General features: G+C 39.5%; 1 protein-coding gene across 1 annotated transcript; it reads right to left on the bottom strand.

Moving 5' to 3' along the window:
* Positions 1-5602: 5602 nt before the first annotated feature.
* On the bottom strand, positions 5603-17086 carry LOC140142905 (uncharacterized). The gene is made up of 4 exons (XM_072164927.1): positions 16774-17086; positions 11605-12174; positions 10562-10778; positions 5603-5776 (listed from the first exon to the last, which is right to left on the bottom strand). The coding sequence occupies exons 2-4, from the start codon at positions 12150-12152 to the stop codon at positions 5699-5701; spliced, it is 843 nt and encodes a 280-aa protein (XP_072021028.1). The 5' UTR covers positions 12153-12174; positions 16774-17086; the 3' UTR covers positions 5603-5698.
* Positions 17087-23215: the final 6129 nt, after the last annotated feature.

Below are 23215 nucleotides of genomic sequence, written 5' to 3'. Positions count from 1 at the left end.
TCCTTCCTTCATGTAACAGAGTTAGACTAGGGTAAAGACTTAATTGAGGGATTATAAGGATTATAGCATACAGCCCCTCAATGAAGTTTTCGCAACAGACTATTTTTGGCGATATCTACCATGAAGCAGTAACCAGACTTTTGAATTGATTGCAAAACTCAAAAGAACTTTCAGAGTCTTCATTATGATTGATCATTTACAACACATAAACAGAATTAAACCAATCATCATATCGATCGTACGTCTTCATACAACTACTTTCATGGTAGGAGCACATTTCAAATTGCATGTTATTACCTGTATTTTCACACTTTCTTTATTGTGTTTATCCTTCAGTTCCTTGAGCTGTTTATCACTCTTGTCCTTCAGTACTTCAGCTCGCATCCTTTCATGAGCTAATCTATCCTTGAGCAATGCTAACTTCTTTGTCTGTAAGTTTGGCAAAACAAAATCAGCAAGAAAAATGGAAAGTACTGTGAAATTTACCATCATGACTGGTAACCACCATCAGTTTTAATTAATTATTCAATAGACTGACTCTGCTCCTAATGAAACAAGAAATGCACTTGAAGTGACTTGGATTGACTGTAAGACATTCTTGATAAATTAATATTATTAACTATAACCCAACCAAAAGCTGCAAAAAGCTACAGCACAAAGCAACTGCAATGTGATCCGTCTGCATCATCATGCGAACACACAGATGGGAATGGAAAGCTTGGCTGGCCAAAACCACAGTGGAGTGTAGCACCCGAGGGATCTGTGGGTCAAAACCGGGAAGATAACTTTTCTCTTCATCTTCTTCTTTCTTAGACAAAAAGTAAGGGCTAACTACAATTCAGATTATTACCAGTGGATCCAATTGATGTTGCATGTGGAAGAGGCAGTCTTTTGCCCTGATCACTGGCAATTCTTGTTTAGTGCACATGGTTAAAAATCTCTGATTAAAGTATTATTCAGATTTCCTTTTACAAATTAACCATCGTGTATACGTGCTTTTGACGTCAAGCGTGTGCATTGGACCATGTGCAAAATAATAATGTGCTGGATGGCTAGCAGTACACTTAATTTGTAAAAGGAAATCTGAATAATACTTTAGGCCATCTTAATTTTAGTTAGTCTTAAAGGTCCTCAAGTTTGAAAACCTAATGCGGAATGTGGTTTGTTAGGGGTTTTTTTACTTTAATTTATTTATCTGTGGGATGAGCTTTTTGATAAGACCACCTTTTCATCTGTCAAGGTTTCAATATAGTCAAGGTGAAGAATTGAGCTTTACGTGATATTTTTGTGTGGTGGATTTACGCTACAAAAAGAGACTTACACTACAAAAACATGCAAATGAATATAAAGCAAATTTCCCGTAAACAAAAACAATATTATGTGACAGGAAATAAGTGTGACTTGAGTAGTTCTTTGAACCTGTTGAGTGTGGAGGCCTCACGAATATGCTGTGGAAGTGTATATCCATATCCTTCCTTGTCAAGGTGAATTTCAAGTTAGCTCAATTACATGTATTTCTCCAGAACAAACAAGCACTGTGCCGATGCTCAAAGTTACATCACTACATAACAATGCACTATAGTCTTAACACCTAAAAGTAAACAACTCAGATAAAGAAAGTCTGCACTTATGTAACCCGTTCTACACCAAAACCTAATCGAGTTATGACAATTTGATTGATAAGGTCGTGTGTAGAATCTTGTTAGCTCCAATTTGATACCAAACTTGCTACCAAACACTCTAAATTGACAAAAATTGATAGATACCAGTATATGAAATTTGACCACAGTGCATTTTCAACAGTTGCAAATCAAAATGATACCATTGGTCGAAATTGCTTAACGTGGCAATGTGGTCAAGCTTGCTTGCCCACGATGGGCCACTGTCGACTATTCCAAGTGCGCGCTTTATTCAATTGTTAATTTGCAACGTTTACAAATGCACCAAATTTCATATACCATATCAATCTCTGTGAATTTAGAGTGTTTGGTATCAAATTGGAGCTAACAAGATTCTGCACACGACCTTATTGTCGTAACAAGATCAGGTTTTGGTGTAGGATGGGTTACATAAGTGCAGACTTATGTAACCCATGTGAGTAGTTTATGTACTTACCAATAGCATATGCTCATTCACAACAGCTATCTCCAATTCATCTGTATCCACACCAGAATCCCTACACTCCACAACGGCATTCACAAAGCTTGATTTTAATACTACCTCATCAGTAACAATTCCTATGTGTTCCTTCCTTACTTCATCCGTCTCTGTCCTTTTGCAACGTGCTGCCAACTCGGTCATCCGCTGTTCCTGTTTCTCCTTTTCGGCAAATACATCCAGTAATTCTTCGTCATAACACATCTCGGCATATTTTTTCATGAATGGTAGAACACCACCCATGATTTTAATGTGGTCTCTTTGAGACTGACTTAAATTTAAGACAGACTGGTGTGTGATGTTGATGACTTTTTTACTCATGATGACCTCTTTCACTAACCTGTAAGTAATATATCGAGAGGTTATAGAACCAGAACTAGTTATGCCCCACAGTAGCTGTGTCCAAATTAAAGAGATATACAGTAATTTTATCAGTAAAATATATTTCAATTCTGAAATCTTTAAGGCCGTAAGTTTCTTTTAAATAAAATTGGTTAATTTTTTCAAACCCAACTTTTTGGCATATTTGTAATATTTACACACATCCCAAGTTACACCCAACTTCATGCAGCTGTGCACTACAAACTACAATAGATGTTACAAAGAAAATCCAGATTTGTAAATCCGAACTGCTTTTTTTATGGATTTTATTTCACTCGGTGTTTGCAATTTAAAAGGAAAGGAAATCTTTGTTGAACCAGTGGGGTACACAAGTGCAACAACGCATTGCGTTGCGTATTTTCGCAATAATTGTTAAGGCACTGATACGCTGCAAGATGCTTATTATCTGCATGCGTAGCGCAACCTATGGAAGAACTGATTGCACAAAAACCTAGTGGTCAATGGCTCCATGTTAGCTAATATAATGTGGGTGTTTTTCAAAGTTCTTTGGTCCAATTTAAATATCAAGTTATAAATGGATTTCGGTCAAACTTCTCAAGGGGCCATGGATTTACATGCATGCATGTTCACATGCATCGTACGTAATGCGAGGTAGAAAAACGAGAGTTGTCACATTCTCCTGTGAGCTTTGAGCAAAGTGCAAAATGTGACATCTTCAACTTCAAGAAGTTATGGCACTTTTACTACCTGCATGTCTGAGCGTACAATGCTGCTTTAATTATGAGCAGAGTTTTAGTCATACTCCAGATTTTTAATGCTTAGACTTGTTCTTAGTCTTTGAATGTTGTGATGGCAATTGTAAAAAAAAAACTTGCAAAAATACCAGCATTTGACTTTGACAGCCAATTAGGATTGAGCTGTTTCATTTAGCAATACAGCATTATACAGCTGTATTTTTCTGGAATCGGGAGTAAGGTCATGCATTCCAAAGAAGGTGTATGGATTTCAATTGGAATAGCCCTACATGTATGTTAGGGAACAAACCAAAATATCAATTAAACCCTAAGAATGAAACTATTTTTGAGGAGGGAGTGGCTTAAACTTTTTGAAAGAATTCCTGAATTAATCAAATTTCACGCTTTGCTAATTGCTCATCATAGTTGGGTGTATCCTTGGTGGAAGATATTCATGAGTTAGTGTAAAGACTCTATTGATGAATTAAGCAGTTTCCAGAATAAAGCTGCATACTCCTGCAATAGAATATTTCTGTGCCAGGCTAATTCTGTGGAGTTTTACCGTAAGGATAAACCCAATGTGGACTACCCTGCCAACTTTTTTGACATAGTGTGAACTTATAATTAGGTAGCTAGCATTTACAAACAGTGGCATGGTCAACGGGAAGTAAATAAAATGAATATAAGTTTGTTACCAGGTTCGTCGTCGCAAATAATAAAGGAGACAAGTAGAAAAAGTGATCCCATCTGGGAATCAAACCCAGGACCTCAGGTTTATGAGACCTGTGCCTTAACCACTCGCCCACAGGAGCTTTATGATACGGCTGGTTGATAGAGAACCTATAAGAGATAGGTAGCTTACCTATATGCATCTACATGTATATCAATGTAATTATCAGGAGAAATGCTGCTCCGTTGTGGTAGGTATTTTGATAACAAGAACGAGTCATCAAAATAATCGCCGTCACTTGAACCTATCCTTCCTGGAACAAAGACAGAACTGTTCGGGTTCAGATGAGGGTTTAAGCGTCCAACCGAGCCCTGATTCGCAGCGTATGCAAACTGATGCGGCACTGTCTTAGCAGGCCGATGAGCTGTAGTTGAATGTACTGATGGAACAGCATGACTTGAGTTCTTTGACTGAGATGACTGTACATATCCATTTGAAACAGTGTTACAGGTACTTGTTGTGGTGTATCCTACTGATTTTGTGCCTGAAACTGGCACAAGATGGTTTACTGCACCTCTGTGTTGAACAGGTGTAGATACATTCCGGGGTTCAAATTTTGAAACTGGTGTGCAACTGCTCTGTATGGAATCCCGAACTTGTACAGCATCTTGTTTTTGTTCAACAGGTCCATATGATGAGCTGGGGATTTCAACTATTACAGGGCTTCTTGCTGGTTGACTCAGTTCTACAATTCTAATTGGGGAAGGACTTCTGATGGGTGATGGACTTCTGATGGGTGAAGGACTTCTGACTGGCTCTAAAGTTCCAACCTGCTGTGGGTTTTGATAGGATACTGATATTTCATAAGCTGCTGGTGGTGGTGGTGGTGGAATTAATACTGGTGCTGATGGATTAAAAAACGACATTTGACTTTGAACTGGTCCAACCATTCCAGGACCTCCCAAATATGCAGGAAAAGGAGATGAAAACATAATTCCAATCGAAATTGAACTAGACCCTGATGAGGTGCTTCCGTTTGAAGATGGACGCCCAACTAGATTTGAAACTAGGCTAGGTCCAACTACTAGTCTAGGACTACTAACTGGTCCTTGGCTGCCCAATAGTTGAGGGCTACTAACTGGTTCTGGACTATACAGTAGTTCTGGGCTAGACACCACTTCTGGGTTACTTATTGGTCCTTGATTGTAAACAAGTGGAGGGCTACCAACTGGTATTGGGCTACATGCTAGTACTGGGCTACAAACTGGTTCTGGACTATACACTAGTTCTGGGCTAGACACCACTTCTGGGTTACTTATTGGTCCTTGATTGAAAACTAGTGGAGGGCTACCAACTGGTATCGGGCTACATGCTAGTACTGGGCTACAAACTGGTTCTGGACTAGAAGAAAAGCCCATGCTATGAACTGGACCTTGGATACACACTTGACCAGGACTACTAACTGATGCTTCATTGCACACTGGTAGTGGGCTACAAACTGGTTCTGAGCTCTGTACTGGTCCTGGGCTTAAAACTGGTTCATGATTGCACATTGGCTCTGTGTCTGGGCTATTAACTATTACAGGACTATCTGTACTGCATGATTTGGTGCTATTAAATGGACCGGAGCTGGAGCTGGAGTTAGTACTGGAGCTGTAGCTGGGGCTAGAGCTGGAGCTGTAGCTGGAGGTCCAGCTGGAGTTGGAGTTGGATAATCCAGAGCTGGATTCTGAGCTACATTGTTCTGGACTCCCATGAACCTTAACAATTTGTTCTTCTCCTCCAATTGTAGACTTCAGCTGAAGCTGCTTACTTTCATTGGCTGTATCTGTGCATAGCATTTTCTTACTGTCTTGCGGTTCTTGTTGCCAACCTAAAATGATCAAAAGAAGAAAAAATTATGGTTGAAAAAAGTTACCTGACTCGATCACAAAGAGCATGTGAAACAAACTTTATAATCAGGTCACAAAGGCAAAAATAAACAAAAGATTGTTTGCTTGTCCTCATCAGACCAACTGTCCCAAACGTTCCGACAAAAACCATTTTTTAGAAAAAATTCCCCTTTTTCATATTTTCATTGAAAATCATAAATTATTCTGTTGAAAAATTTGATGTGACAAGCAGCAGCTAAAAAAGGTTATTTCCTGTGCCTCAAAATTTCACCAGCAAAAACTGATCTTTTGTAATTAGAATTTTGTAAATCAAAAAATTCAATGTATCCATTGCCCAATATGAACACATCCATAATAAAAATATACTGAAAGTTCCTTCAAACAATAAAACCTGCTGCTTCTGCATTTATTTTGTGTATAAATTGACTACTTGGTATGAGTGCTCTTGTTCGACATTAAGGTTAGCGAGAGTTTTTCATGCGCTTGATTTCAGAGGGGCGTAAGTTCATAACAGAAACAGCCATGCATAAAATGAACAAGCGTGCATCGGGACGTAGGGCCTACTTACAATAGAATATCGATCCACGGTCAAGACATGAAAACGCTTATGAAACTTGGCTTAGCTCGTGTCCGGAGCTCGGATGGCGGGGGGTTTCACAAGCCGTTTTGCAATTTTCACAAGGATTTTATAAATTTTAAAATTGATTGGGGGCATTTTGAATTTATAGCCTTGATATCTTTGATGAAATCAATGCTGCTATTCCCTGATTACAAAAAGGGTAGGCAACAACAACAATATCAAAAAGCAATTATTTGTAAATCGAATATGGGATGAAAATCAACAAGACAGACTTAGCAGGCCTACAAATTTCTGAATTATATAAAGTGAAAAACAATCAATCACGATTCACTGCACTCAGCGAATAAATCAAAAAAAACTAAAAAGAAAGGAGCAAGAAAGAATAAAGAAATAGTGAAAAAGAAAAAGAAAGAGAGAGAAAGAAAATGAACTAAAAAAAGAAAGAAAGAAAGAAATGAAAAAAAAAAAAGAAATGAAAAAGAAAGGGAGAAAGAAAAGAGGAAAGAAAGGAAGTAAAAATGAGAAAAGAGAAAAAAAAAGGAAAATTCAGCCACACGGAGACTCGAACCCACAAAAATAGTTCATCTTAGATTCCCAGTCCAACGCTCTATCCACTGGGCCAAAAAAGGGGCATAAAGGACTACCTCTTGGGGGAAAGAAAGAAAAGGAAAAGAGGGAAGGGGAAGGGGGGAGAGAGAAGAGAGAGAGAGAAGAGAGAGAGAAAAAAAAGAAGGGAAAAATCAAATTTTGCCCCCTTTTTCATGTTTTTCGTACAAAAATCACAATGCACATGATTTTCAAGCAATTTGTGTCTTTTTTACTATTATATATATTAAGTTTTAAGCCAAAAAAGTGATAAATTGGGCAAATTTTCTCAAAGGGCGCACGTGATATTATACCGTAATACAATGGGTTATGGGTTACGTAGGTTTTTTCAAAGATTGAATTATAGGTGAGTGAAAACCAAAATAATCCTCCATGCAAACCCCTCTTTTATGAGACACTGAAACTGAAAAGACAGCTCCACTTAAGCATGCTCTGTATTCAGTCCATATTCGGGAAATCGAAAATAGACCTCTCCCTTTGATAGGGATTTTATTCATTATTCATAAGGCTGGATTTAAGGTGTGAAAATACCACAATCAACCTGTCTACCTCTCCTCTCTCTTGGGAGTTGTAATTGCCAAGTTCTTGCCCTGCGAGGCTCCAACTCACTTGGAGTGTTTAGTCGACGATGGGAGTCTCCGCATCGGGCCTGCCGGGCACTGCGGCCTTGCTGGACATCAAGACTTTGTTAACGCTTTTATTTTAAGAAATTGAGGGAACCGCTTTTACATATCCTATATCTTGTCCAAATTTGAGATTTCCTTTATAGGAATTTCTTATTTTTCCAAAAGGTTTATTTTTATTTTTACCTCTCAAAAGGTAGACATAAAGGTATTCATATACCACAATTAACCTCACGCCTATCCCCTCTTTTTCTGAGAAATTGAAAAAGACAATTTGATAGGCCTACCCATACCGGTACTTTCAAATTCGAGAAATCGAAAAGGGACCTTCCCTTTCACAGGGATTTTTTCATTTATTCAAAAGGTTAATTTTATCTTTTAACCTTTCCAAAAGGTGAATACAAAGATATATATATACCATAATTAACCTCCACGCCTACCCCCCTACCATCTTTTTCTGAGAAATTGAAAAAGACATCTCTATTGGCATATATAAATTGAAAATGGACCTTTCCTTTTTATAGGGATTTTTTTTTTCATTTTTGATCCGATCGGCCCGGCTAAGCGGGTTATGCTCCAGTGACACGGGCTCCACCTTCACCGAATCCTACACAGTGATGCAAGATCGTACAATCTTCAAAAACTTCCACGTTGAAAGCACCTTGGAACACTGTAAAAAGGAGATTTTGACCCAAATTCTCTCGCTAACCGCATGCGATCTCCGCCATTTTGTTTATCACGAAAGCAGCTTACCATCCGCCTCTACCGCAAACCGTCAATGTTTGTCGGCGTAACTCAAACTGCGGTATTAGACCGTATGTGTGCTGTGTATGCCTGTGGAAGAGGTTGATATTGCGCATGCGTAGTTTTTGCCCCTTCGGAAACGTTCGATTTGGTTGGAAATTCTGAACAATTCGAACCAATTCAACAAATCCTAACCAATTCGAACAAATCCTAACCAATTCAACAAATCTAATCAATTCGAACAAATCTTAGCCAATTCAACAAATGTTCGGAATTGGTTAGGAATTGTTCGGATGGGTTAAGTAGTCGGATTGGGAGGGGTTAGGGCCATAGCTCAGCTTACGCAATTGTCTGTTCTCAAAGCGGATGATATTACTGTAATTGGATGCAATTACATATGATTACAATCGCGTCCGCATTATGGCTCTTAGAATAAACACGCATGTCGGCGCTGAAATTTTGAACGAACTGATGGAGGAAAACCTCGTTTTTTTTATTTCTTTTTTCAATTTGGAGTGAAAATCAAATGGAATAGCAATTGGCAGAATGTTGAGAAATAATGTAGGTATTCAGATGTCTAAATTAACGTCTCGTAATCAAGATATCGATAATTTCACAAACCAGCTTTTTTCTCAAGCAAATTCTCCAAAATTTTCCCCAAAACGGGCTTTTAAAATTTAATCGGTACTGTATTTGGTTCTTCCCCATGGCAACATTATTTCTTTGATCGATTTGTAATACAATACTAAAAAAGAAGAAAACAATCGCCGGGTGTGGATTTATACGAGCGCACATTTGAAAAAACCCTCATGGAACGTGTTTTTGATCTTGTGTACATGGTGGGTAAAAATGCTTTAAACGAAGGATTTTCAAATTTATTCTAATAATTTGTATATAACACACACAAAAATGTTAAGCTACATCCAATGCACCAACATTTCACTCGCTGCGATATTTGATTACTGAGAAAACTCTGTTTTAGAGAACAACTTTATACGTCTTTTATACGTTTTTTATACGTCTCTTTGTGTAACCTTAAAGCTAGGTTCTTGACCCGATCAAATCATGTTTAAAAAAAAAAGTGCAGTGATTTATACAGTCAAGTTAGCTCAATCGATAAGGCGTTCGACTATGGTGCAAGAGGTTGCGGGTTCGAACCCTGGCGGTGCCTAGTATGCTCAAGTAAAAAAAAAAATGAGTTAGCTTGAAATTCCCATGGAACTAAGTGCTAATTGTCTTGTTGTAACCGTACAAAACTCGGGGAGCTGATCCTGGTTGCGATGGCTATTTGCGGAATGTCTAGGGTGTGCGCTCTTGATGCAGCAAAGTCCCTGATTTGTTGCTTCAAGAGCGAACACCCTAGACATTCCACAAATAACCTTCGCAACCAGGAGCAGCTCCCTGAGTTTTGTACAGGTTACAACAAGACAATTAGCAGAAAGTTCTTTGTCCAGGGTAATTTCAAGCTAACTCAATTTTTCCAAGAGATCGTACTATAGGCACCACCAGGATTTGAACCCGCAACCTCTCCCACCATAGCCAAATGCCTTATTGATTGAGCTGACTTGACAATTTAAACTCACCTCATCCTTTGTTTGTGGTGATTACCAAAATTTTTTATTTATTTATTATTTTATTTTCATTTTAATAAAAACAAATGTTTAATGTTTTCTCAATCTGTTGCAGAATGTCTGTAAAGATGAGCTAAGCAATAACCCCTGGTTTGACATGATCTTATATCAATATAAGTAATAATGAAATACAGTCAAATACTATGAATAACGAAAATGTCTCCTCATCAGGAACCTCAACATCAACATTCATTAGCCTAAACTCTAGGCCTGCACGACTAGTAAGTCGCCAATAGTCGAAGTCGCGACTATTTGGCGATAGTCACGACTACGACTAATGATTACCGACTATTTGTGAAAGTTCAACAAGCTACAAAATTGAAGTAAGGACAGGCTCTAAAAGTTGTGCTGAAAATTGTCAAAGAACTTCTGCTACCACCTTGAAAGTCTTTGTGAAAGTTAGTTTTAAAAATAGCTTTAACCCTTTACCTATACTTTTAAAGCCGGTTAGAACTAATTGAATTGGTTTGAACTTCAAGCAAATTTTGACCATTGATAGTCACCAATAGTCGTAGTCGCGACTATTTGGGTGGTGATTAGTCGGCTACTAATAAAGCCTATGTCGTGCAGCCCTAAACTCACCTCATCCTTGCATTCTACCGACACCTCAGTCTGCTTTATTTGAACCCATCCATCCTTGACTTCAATGTCATTACTCTGCTGTAGGAACACTCTGTATCCTCCTTTGTGATTGATGGAATGCTTCAGACTCTCTGGAAGATCCATAAAGAGATCCATTAGCTCTGGATCGGTGACTTTTAGTGGGCCCTGCACTTCTAGGAGTATCTCTTTGATTTGCCTGAAATTGAATGCAACACACTATGAGCCAAAATTGTATTTGAAATAGGGATGGGTTATTCCATTTATTTTCCTAAACGTTTAATGCATCAGTGATGCGTGCTTTTATATTAACAAGCATTGATCCAGCCCCGTCTGGCCGGAAGATTTCCTGAATATACGATAGGTGCGGTGCACCTCACAAAACCGGAATTTATAGTACTAATGGCACCGTACATAAGGTAAAATTCGCCAAGTCAACAGCCTAAACATGTCAGAAACTATGAATTATTTCGATGTATTATTGTTAAATAAGTTTCATGTAAATTATTAAGGTCGTCTTCAGATTTTGTTACTTTCAACTGTTGATTAGCATTGAAAAATGGAAAATTGAAGGTTGAAAATGACTTGTGTGTTACACGTTTACCACAATTGCTGAACGTTTAACGGATCATGCGTGCGTTTAACGGTACATGCGTTTAACATTCCCATGCCTAATTTGAAATCCACAAACCCTCTTTTGTCTTTGAAAAACATGACTTTAATCTCCCACACAGGAATGTAGATTTCAAATGGACTCACCGATTCAGGAAACCTGAATTGATATTCACACTCCCTGTGTTGAAGATTAAGGTCATGTCTTCCATAGGGGGTGTATGGATTTCAACCAGAATAGCTCAATGGTCTCACTTCCAATGGCACATTTCAATAACATTTATAAACAAACATTTAACTCAAAAGTTGACCTCTAATTGTGAGGTTTTTGTACCCAAAAGTTTGTTCGGCTTATGATTGGCGATGAAAATGATCAAATCTCAGAAATATTTTTCAAGAGTATCTATACGTACCTGTACACTTCCACGCTTTCTTTAGCTAGCTCTAGATGCTCTCTTTTCTTTGGAGGTGCAAAGGGCTTTGGTCTAATAGGCTGTGGTTTAATCAAGCTTGGTCTGGTATCAGCTTGGCGCTGGTGGTTTGCTGAATTTCTCCCACTGTTCTGAAATACTGGAGGTGGTGGGGGTTGAGGTGCTCCATAGTGGTACTGAGATGGAGGTGGGTGATGAGGTCCTGGTCCAAACTGTGGTGTTAGCAAGGGTCTGGGTGGTCCATAGTGGTGGGCAGTTGGTGGTGGTGGTCTATACTGTGATACCAGTGGTGGTGGTCCATAGTGATGTGGTGGTGGTGGCCTGTTCCATTCATCAAAATGTGGTTGCAGATGTGGGTGAGTAAGTGGGGGTGGCCCGTTCCATTCATCACAATGTGGTTGCAGGCGTGGGTGATGAAATGGGGGTGGCCTGTTCCATTCATCAAAATGTGGTGGCATATGTTGGTGCCCAAGTGGGGGTGCACCAAAGTCCATTGGGGACATCAGCTGTGGTTGAGGTGAGGAAAACATTCCTTGGCTGGGATGTTGGAATCTGAAATCAGACAGAAAGTATAGGGCATCATTTTATGAAAGATATGATTACATTTAAGGTTGGGTGACCATACTCTTCAATCTCAAGCCCATCGAAATTTATTTGATTTTGGCATCTGAAAAAAACTTTTCTCATAGTCTGGTAAATTTTAGGCCTGAGATATATGTTTTCCATGGTTACCAACAATACAAATATACAATAAACGGGATTTATAGCGCCTTAGCATAAGTATGAACAAAGCGCTTACAACTTACACTACATCTTAGGCTACAATAAAAAATACAACTTAACTAAAAATAAAAAACTTACGATCAATTAGTTTGGAAACAAATGGGTCTTCAGATTAGATTTTAAAGTGGCCAGACTAGGTGAAGTACAAAGTTTTACAGCTGTAATTGATTCCAGAGAGCTGGCACATAATTGCAGAAGGCATTATCCCCATATGATGTGGGAGTTCATTACACTTAAGCAGACTGCCATCAGCATTATATTAATATGTGATCGTAGGAACATACCATCAGATAACATGTGAGTTTTTAGGAGATTTTGTATTGTATAGTGGTGTTGTTTCATGTCTGCACTGATTTTATAAGCGAATTCAAGTAGTTTGTACGTAATTCGCTCATTTTACTGGACAATACTGGTAGCCAGTGAAGCTCTTTCCGCAGAGGAGTGGTGTGTTCCATACAGTTTGCCTTGAAAACAAGTCTGGCAGCTCTGTTTTGTATCTTTTGTAGTTTTTGTGTGTTTTTTACAAAAAGGGCGGTGATGTACCAACCGAACAGTGTACTGTTTTAACTGTTCTAAAATGGGCCAAGTTGTTCTATGGGCCATAAGTGATGTGATCAAGCAAAATCAGTCGGAAATATGATATTCAGATATAGACGAACAAAAGAAAGAATTTCTTTTGTTGCCTATGTTTTGGAAACACTTCAACTGCATGTTCATATCTTTAAATACTTACTATATAGATGATCAGTTCGTAAATTTAGGCGAGAATTATTCAGGGTTTTTTTACTGCACACGTCAACCAAGTCCAACAATTCACAATGGCAATGTTGATGGTTGCTACGTGGGGCTGTTCCTTAGCAACCAAAATATAGGTTGTGTGGTGTGTTTTTTTTTGGCGGATTTCTTCATTTTGGCATATTGGGAACACACCATGAGCATATCAGCTAATTCCAAGAGGGTAAATATCTGGAGGCCTCTGTTGAATTGAAATGGATCGGCCCAAAAGTCTCTGGGTAAATCTTCAAAAGTTACACAATTAGGCTGCCAAATTGCAGGTTTGGCAACCCTGATGTTGGCTGCTACCAGGGTTGCCAAAAGATTTCAGGCCAAATCACGGGTTAAATAATTGAAAAGTCGCCCAATTTTTTCTCTTTACCATTGGTTTCAATGGGGCAGGAAACTATCGGAAGTCGCGGGGAGCCAATGTTGAAAAGTCGCCCAAATTTTTTCTTAACCATTGGTTTCTATGGGACAGGAAATTGTCAAAAGTCGGAAAAATCTTCAAAAGTCGCCCAATTGGGCTACCAAATCGCAGGTTTGGCAACCCTGGCTGCTACATACATCTTTTTCAACGTTGTTGACAGTAAACATCAAACAATCTAAACTTTGGCAGGCAGTTCAAATCATCCCCAAGTCAAAGAGGTTCAGGAATGCCCTCTCATTGTTAATGGGTGGCTAATAATACATACCGGGTACTTATATACCTAGACACAATAAATTGCTTTTGTAACCCACCACTTGAACACCACTATAAAACCTAAAGCGCCGGTCATACTTTCCTGCCGCTTGCCGCAGCGGCAAGCGGCAGGGCGTTTCAACCAATGACAAGCCTTTATTGTGTCCGTTTGTCTGCAATGCGAGTGCGCCATGCCGCTCAGCGGCAAGCGGCAGGGTAGTATGAAACCAGCATAAGCAAGCAAATACTGGAGCTACAAATAACAAACAGTTCTACATGTATAGACAAGCAAGCTTATTATCCTCTTCAACAATAGGATTATTGATTGGTTGAAAATGGGTTTGGCACTAAATATGACTAAAGAGTGTGATCGGAAATTATGTAACATTTGGCCAAAAATTAATATTGATTATAAGTTTGTGCATACTGTGTATATAATTATCTCAAAACACCCTATTTTAATAATCCAAAAGAAAAAGTAAAATGTTGCCGTACGTTTTGGGGCCAGAGCCAAAAATGGTCATCACTCAACCTAAAATTTAGAAATTGTCACAGGAGTAAATTTCTCCTCTGGTTTAATAGACTACTTACCAAAGATTATGAATCGGCAAAAAAAGAGTATTTTATTTGCCCGTCAATTTCGGAATGCAAGCAATAAAATACACACGTAGCGCCCTCTCTGTGTGGCGGGACGGAATTGTTAAATTTGATGTTAGGGCCAGAGCCAAAATTCCCATTTGTGGCAGGACGGAGTTTTGATAGGCCTTTTAAATTGTAGCTTATTTTATGGATTCTTCATGTTCTTTTTAAAAACAAGTAAGTTACAGACTACATTCACACAAAAGAAAAATAGTCCAAAGAATCAACATGTTGCCACGGTAACACAAATTCATTGATGTGGCGGGACGGAATGAGAAACTTATGTATGAACACAGTACATGTACATTGAATTTTAAAAAATAAAATAATTAAATATTTTGCAATTCTCTACTTTGGACGTGCGAGGGAAACAGGAAACTAAGAATTAATTGTAAAGGGCCTTTAAATTACAACTTACATTAGGCCTACACATACGGTACGGTACTAAAAACATTGCATACACTGTTAAGCTACAAATTAAATATACACATGCTAAAAAGTAAAAACATATTAAAACTAGTATTGTTCGCACAGCATGCTATTATTAGAGCCAACTTGAGTGGGGCAAACCCATTGGTTTTGTCCAGTCCATTGAAATTGTGGCTAGCCAGATATATTTATGGAAAAAAATTACATTATGTTCCCACCGTAGCGCGATAGACACCCATATGATGAAGGACGCGAGGGTGGGATGTTTCTCACTATAGTTTTCCCCCGGAGTTCTCCAGCAGAGAACTTCAGCAGTCGTAAATTTGGCGCAGTTTATGCATATATCCGGAAGTGGGATTCTGATTGGCTATGAATCACATCATCATCACATCGGCACTTCATTCGCTGGTCAAGCTGCGTAGCAACGCGCTAAATAAGGACCTCTTCTTGTGCCAAGTGTCGGACAGGTTGTCGTAAACGTGGTGGTCAAGGGGGACCGTTTTGTGTCTGGTCACAGGGCGTCCTGAGTCAGTGACAGTGCATAAAGCATCAAATACAGCACTTTCTTTGTCCTGCGAAGGACCTGGGGTGTTCGTCTTGAAAGTTTTGGATTGTCTTTGCTTCGCAGACACCCTCCATGTGGTTTTCACGATGACAAAGTTCACATGTGTGTCCAAATGCTGGGCATTCGATCATTCTTGCTTATGCGGGCAGGGGAACTTTTGCCATGACCCTTTTTGCCGCAGTATGAGCAGGGGTCATATTTATCCTTAAAGTTTGCTTTTGTGGCCTTCCTATACGTGCTGGTGGCTGCTGCGTCAACTGCATGTGCGTCGAGTAACGTGGAAGCTGATCGTTTTCCGGACTCCTTGGCGTCAACAAATTGAAACACCTCTTCCAATGTCATGTCTTGATAGACCTAGGAGGTCGAGTTGAATGTCAGGATCAGCAATGCCTCGTGTCAGAACATCTCTGAGAATTGCATCTGTGTAGTTGACGCCAGTGTTGCAGCCTGGGCACTTAATAACAAATTTATGCCTGCTTGTCCCTGGAGTCGAGCTCGAAGCTGCGGACTGCTTCGTCCACGATCCTGTCGCATGTTATGGAGATGTGCCCTTGCGACCATTGTGTTCTCCTCACGCACGGCGAGTATCTTTATCGCTGCTAGAACCTCAGCTTCCGCTTTTGTTTGTAAGGGTTCCTCCTGCTGCTCTTGTGAGGTCTTTGCGTAACGGTTCTGAGCAACATTCAAGCAATTGTACCACCCGATCTTTGCCCGTGACTTTGGTAGCTTCAACATAGTCTGTCCAGCGAGATGTAAAGTAAGCCCATTCCTCACTTGAGCCAGCAGCGGCAATCGTGGGTCGTTTAACCTTTTCCACCTTGGCTGTTTGTCCAGAGGTGTGGATAGCACTGTGGGTATAGTGATGAGTGCAGCAACGATGGCAGCATCGAGATCGGCAGTGGTGTAGTCACAGCCAGGGATTGGACATGTTACGACAGGCATTGTTGCTGTGGTTGGCTAGTCTTTGGTTATAATCACCGTGATCATAAATAAGAACGCGCTATTTGTTGAACTTTAATGGCGACCAACAATGATCACGGTCTGTAAAACAAAATACATAAAAGAGGTGATCAATATCCTCTACGCGCGACCTTGACCTTGTTCTTTTTACGCAATAATCAGACAGGGCAGACGTGGGCGGCAGACGGACACTGTTGTCGTGGAAGTAATTTGCTGAAATGGTAGGCCTATACATTATTATAAAGATAATCACTGCTGCGCCAAATTGGCAGACCTCTGAAGTTCTCTCCTGAAAACTATAGTTTAGAATTCTACTTACCGTGGAACAGTTTGCACTGCTGCGGACTATGGCCAATCAGCTTGAATGAAACGTACTGGACTTGAGCCTGCTGATATATGCTGACGTTGTACCGTCGAGTCGTACATTGTAAGCTTTCATCATTCATTCACATTGATTAGCTATTCATTGCATTGTTGATGATAGTGACAGCAGAACAGAAATGACAGAACTCAGCTACATTTGATTTGTAATGTACTGCACACTGCTCCGCTCCTGCACAAGGATGCTACTTTGGGAAAAAAGAGAAAGTTTTTTCAGTTTTCGCTAGAAGTTTGATATGGTATTGGTCATACATGTAAACATGTAAACATAGAGTGTGGATCGACGAGCTCAGTCACTGGCTCAGTGTTGCCAAAAACTTTTAATTTTCAGCACCAACTTTTTACAAGAAATGTCTTTAAAAAAAGACAGCGTGGGCCTTTTCGGGCATTTGGGGCTGTGCAATAATTATGAGCCATGGGGAGGGTAAAATTGGGGGTGGGGTGGGGGGTGGCAAGAAATTTTTGGCGAGCAGTTTGAAATTTTACCCCATTTCGGGGGCTCATACTTATTGCACAGCCCCTTTGGTCATGGTGATCCATAGTCTACTGTAGTAGACCAGTTTAATTTATCATTCCCTAAATTAATCTCTCTGACCTGACCATGGAAAAGTCATCATTCCTGTTCTGATTCAACAGCTCAGATATCCATGAGAAAAACTTTTTTCTCTGGGCAGGGCAGTCACTAAAGATGTGATGTGTTTCGTCATAGATAAATGGTTTCATGCATGGAAACGTATGAATTGTTTATCAAAAAAAAAAAAAAAAAAAGGAATGCAGCGCAGTCTAGGTGATCCACAACATCATCCCCCCGCCCCCATTTTTCTCAACAATGGCGATCCTGACTTTTAGACCACCCGCGCTGTAATAGGTACAAATTGCAAATTTATCATATTAAACTTTCGCAACAAGGTTAAACATGTTTTAACTGTACAAACATACCTTTTATTCCATCAAACAGGCTTTATTTTGTTCAAAAATTCACGTTTTTATAGCTATTTTTGACGTAAAAGAGCTGGTTACAAAACCGGTGATGCCAGCTCCGAAGTTTTCGCGTAGCACAAGCGCTTGATGTACGCTCATTTTGACGGTAATTTACGCTCGCGTATCATGCATTTTCAAGCGCGTTTGACATCGTTTTACTGCATGACGCAATTCTGCATTTATTCAAGATGGCGAATTTCTCGAAAAACGTGATGTATTTTACCCCGTAATTTCCCTCATTACTCAAGCCCTGCCCTCTTTCACAATATTTTAGCTTCTTGGATATCATCGGAAACATAGATTAGTAATATTAGGTAGGTCACTGCATTTTTAAAGATTGTTTAGATGGTTTTTACAATGAAAACATGGATGTTAAAGCTTCTTTTCAAAAATTGGTTTTAGCTTGTTAAAAAACGGGTAAAAAAATAGTTTTTAGCTTGTTGGATATTGTTGCTTAATAGTTTAAAGCTTGACTCTTAGATGAAACTTTTAGTTTAAGCTTGTTAGAATATTAAACCTTGATGAAATAGTAATATTTGAGCCCTATATAGCGAGGGTGGTCTAAAAGTCAGGATCGCCTCAACAATAGTTGAGATTTTTATACCACTCAGGGGCTGTGCAATAATTATGAGCCCTGGGGAGGGTAAAATTGGGGGGTGGAAGAACTTTTGGCGAGCCAAAGGGGGGCAAGCAATTCTTGGCAAGCCGAGAGAGGGGCAAGTGATTTTGGCACACATTCTTGGGCCACCTTTTAAATAAAACGCTCTAAAAAAAGGGAAAACCGTACAGAAACGCTTTAATATGCAAATTTTCCTGCTCGTTGCGCTCGCAACATGTATATAGACTATTTAAGGCAAATTGGGATCCCAAAAATTTGGCATGTGCAAGGAGGAGCAAAGAATTTTTGGCGGGCCGAGAGGGGGGGGCAATCGATTTTTGGCAGGCTGAGAGGGGGGAAGCGATTTTTGGCGAGCCGTTTGGAAATTTCACCCCCCGGACTCATAATTTATGCACAGCCCCTCATCGCATTGTGTATAGTAGGAATTCCAATTGAATGAACGCAGCTTTCAACAGCTGTACTCGATCCAAGCGCAATCGTATATCGCGTATTTCAAAATACAACTCGAACGCACAACCTTGGATACAATGATAACCAATCACGAGTCTGTTGGCATGGTTGGATTCACTTCCGCGTTACTCATGCAGTCGCACATGCTGGCATATATCGCAGTGTACTCAAAAAAACGTCACGCTATTGAAAGCTGCGTTCATTCAATTGGAATTCCTACTATAGTTTAGTGCATTTTCAACAACTCCTCCTATACCTTTGTACAGGAGCCAACCGTTGTTAATCCGTGATGAATCCACACTTTTACTGTAGCGTATACGCGAACGCGAGCGAGACTACGCGTTACGCGAGAGCGCGTAAAATTCGTCATGCCTGGAACCTTTGTGCGTATACAAGCTTACAAGTTGAATTCAGTATTTTTCAGGTAGCGGCTAAACTTTGCCGTTTTATTCTGTAGTTTTATTGATGATATTAACAGAGAAATCATCGAAGTTTTTGTAAGGCTTAGCGGGAGGCTTAGTGACAATGATTAACTGACATTTCCTCGTGAAATAATCGTGAATTATACGATCTTTAGCTTCTTTTCGTTGTTGAAAGGATTCAATCATGTTTCACCGTTGTTCATCACCGTTTAACAACTCGCGTCCAGCGCGTCTGCGTGGTTTACTTCGCGCGGGCAGCTAAAGCTGCCCGCGCGAAGTAAACCACGCAGACGCGCCGGACGCGAGTTGTTAAACGGTGATGAACAACGGTGAAACATGATTGAATCCCTAATTGGATGGTGGTGGTTGTATGTGTGATTGTATCATTGTGTGGAATCTGCGTAGTTATTTTTTTGTTTCAACTCTACGAAGCTTGCTTCGGTGCTCCTTTAAGAGGAGGAATTTACTTTCAACTACTACTACTGGAAACTTCTGGCTACATAATGTTTATTACAAAACATTTCTTGCAGATTAGCGACGGGGGAGGGGGGAAGGGAGGCAGGTGGGGGCACATGCCCTGGGCGCCACCTTAGGGGGGCGCCAAATTGACCAACATCTGGTTAGTAAAATTGCTCAGAAACCACTCTTTTGTGCCGAATAACTTGATAATAGCACTAGTCAGGTCTTTGCAAAGGGATGCTATTCTGATCAGGTTTATCTGGCTTATGGTGTCCCCCAGTGATCGGTCATGGCCCGATCGGTGACATTATTCGTGGTCATGGCCTCCAATATCACCTCTATGCCAATGATGTCCTGCTGATTATCACCTTCAATCCTGCCATCCGGGGTGATGCAGCATGTGCCTTGTTCAACTGCATCTGTGAGCTACAAGCTTGGCTCACCAGTTTACAAGCTTATATGACCAAGGCTGAGTTTTTTGTTCCGCACTCTTGTCCATGTTTTTAAGGTTCTTGCTTTATCTACACCCCGGCCCCCGCAGTCCGTTCATCCCCAGGTATTCATGCTCGTCGAAAATTTCGCGAAATAAGGGGCGTTTTCAGATGAAGAAACGCGATTCGCAAAACACACAAAAAGGTTTTTTTTTTCAAACCATGTGTTCGAGAAATTGACAAAAAGGCTATTTTCATCGAGCAGCCTTTCTGCCAGAAAAGCTTATATTAGAAATATCGTTCGCGTTTCAGGGAAAATAGGGGTATTGTCGAAGGGCAAATAATTTGCGAAATCGCTAAAAAAAGGGGTGTTTTCCCCCGTAAAACACAAGCGGCTAGGGGACGCAGGGGTAACCTTGTCAATCAATGGTTATTATATTGTCCACCAAAGTTAAGCTTGACATCACCAATACGTTTATATCCATGATCAATCCAATCGATAGGCAATTATCCCAAGAGGACCACTGTGCGAAATTGACGAAGTTTAACGCGTGAAAAATCATCACAATGTTATAAATAATGATAATAATAATAACCTTTATGTTAAATAATTGACCATTTATAAACTACCAAATAATCTACATTTTAATGTGAAGGTCTGTAATGCCATCCCGGCAAACACAAAACGTTTTTAAAACGTTTTAAACAGGTTAGGCGGCTTAGGCCTATATTTTTGGCTTTTGGTTTTGGTAAAACGTTTTAATAACATTAAATTAGGGGTTCATTCATATATTTTCATGACTAAACGATTGTTTATGCCCGAGGGCTTTAGCCCGAGGGCATAAACAACGTTTAGTCATGAAAAGATATGAATGAACCCCGTTCATACATACGCAACATTCTGCTTGCTGTCATTTCCCTCCAAAACTATATATACCATCATTTTAAACTAAAAACTACCAGTTCCTTATCATTTTTTAACAGTTTCTCCATCGCTAATTGTAAGAACACGTTTTCTTGCTCAGTCCATCGTGCTTGGACGCGCGCGAACATCGCGTACATCACTCGCGCTTTGCGTAAATAGCTCGCGAACATAGACGCGTAATATCCTACGCGCGAGCGTCCATCAGTTCTCGCGCGGCTTGTTTATGACCGGAACGCCGGGCATAAACGTTGTTTATGCCCGCCTATCGACCAATCACGCATGCTGTTATATAGCGAGTATGTATGAATGTCGGGTTAAATAAAGGTCATGAAAACATTTTAAAGCGTTTTGTATGGAAACACATTACACACAAATATTTTTAAATGTTTTCAAAATGTTATTGAAAAATATTTTCTGCCAACATTTTTTGCCAAATATTTTGTCACCACTTAAATAATGATATGTTTGAGAATATTTGCAGTAAGTTATCAAAAATGGTTTTGAATGTTATTAATAAGTTTCATTCCCTTTATATAACCTAATATATAACCCGACATTTAAACATTTTCTATTAGGCCTAGCCTTTTCTAACCTTTTGCGAATGATGTCGAAAACTCGAAAACATTTTCAGTCAGTCGTGAGCACGGTCGCTAATGAGCTGAATCGGCTAGTTGTGAAATGAGGATCTCGAAGAATCTCATGGTTTCTCGCTCGCAATCCGTGTACAATAATTTAGACAAAAACACGCTCAGCACTGGCTGACCTGAAAGATAAGGTATATACTGTCATCTGTTTTCTGAAAAACATTTCAAAATTGCTTCAAAATTGCTAAGGAGGCATGTACATTTAATTATGTGACAAAAAACGAGACCAAGTTTGCTTTTTTTTTGTTGTTTTTGATCATTTAAATGACACTAACTTTTTGTTCAATTTTTCCAAATTGAAAACCTTAGGCGACATTCGTCTACCTCCCTCCGATTTACCTAATCATGAACTTTTTGACTTCATTTTCACGTAGTTCACATAATTCCGCTTCGTTTGGTATATTTATAGGTATGTGTTATTTAGATTAAGTGTCTAAATTGTTCTTCAAAAATGATGGAAAAATGCGAATTTTACCGAATTACAGGCCTTTCTCGTGGTGTTTTTTGCGTCACCTATCAATCAACATTCGGGTTGTACGCGCCCTAACACAAATACCGCGCCGGCGCGCGCTTAACTTTGCGTGACGCTCGCGCTATGCAAGTGGTGTACAGTGTGATACGCGTTTAAGTTCGCCAAAGCATAAATAAGTAAACAAAAGTTTTAAAAAACCTGAATATTTTCAAAGCTCATTTCATCTTCGCCGATAACTGTCTACCTCCCGGGTGATTTACGTCAATTTGTACAACATTTTCGTGGCATTTGTGTACAAAACCGTTTTATCTTTCATATTTGTGATTTTTACGATTGTGTTATTTAAATTACAAATACAAAATTAAGTTTAAGTATGATGCTTTTTTCCCAACTTTTTACTGAAATTGTTTAGTTCAAAACACACGTTTATTTTTCATCTAAATAATCTTTGATTTCCTTCTTTTTTGTGACATGCAAGTTCACTAGTTTGGAATGCTAATTTGAGAGAGTGATAATTTTTCGTGTTAAAATAAAGAAATTAGAGCTCTTCAAACAGGGAAATGTCATGGGCTGATCGTTCTCGAACCTCATTTTACCTTCCCATAAAAGTGTCTACCTCCTGGTCGATTTACGCCAATTCGTACGGATTTTTCGAGGTATTTGTATTCAAAACCTTTGTATCGGTCAAATTTTGGAATTATACGAATGTGTTATTTCAATTACCGCAGAAAAATGGAATTTAATACTGTGTTTTTTCCGACATTTGTACTGAAATGTGCTAGTTCAAAACACACGCTATTTATTCATCCGAATAAACTTGGATCTACTTCTTTTTTCGCAACGTGCAAGTTCATTGGGTTGGCATCATAATTTGAAAGTTTCGTAATTTTTCGTGTTAAAACAAAGAAATGAGAGCTCTTCAAACAGGGGAATGTCATGAGCTAATAAGTATGCATAATTGGTCACGGAGCATTACG

The sequence above is a fragment of the Amphiura filiformis genome, chromosome 20, assembly GCF_039555335.1.
Source record: "Amphiura filiformis chromosome 20, Afil_fr2py, whole genome shotgun sequence".
In the NCBI taxonomy this organism is placed as follows: Eukaryota; Metazoa; Echinodermata; class Ophiuroidea; order Amphilepidida; family Amphiuridae; genus Amphiura; species Amphiura filiformis.
The sequence above is the reverse complement of the archived record's forward strand: the minus strand, read 5'-3'. Positions and strand labels throughout refer to the sequence as shown.

Coding starts and splice junctions, on each gene's coding strand:
- LOC140142905 (XM_072164927.1), bottom strand. CDS start 12,152: ATGTTTTCCTCACCTCAACCACAGCTGATGTCCCCAATGGACTTTGGT. Junction 10,779..11,604: donor GAAAGCGTGGAAGTGTACAG/GTACGTATAGAT, acceptor ATTCAATTTCAG/GCAAATCAAAGAGATACTCC. Junction 5,777..10,561: donor CGGTAGAATGCAAGGATGAG/GTGAGTTTAGGG, acceptor TGATCATTTTAG/GTTGGCAACAAGAACCGCAA.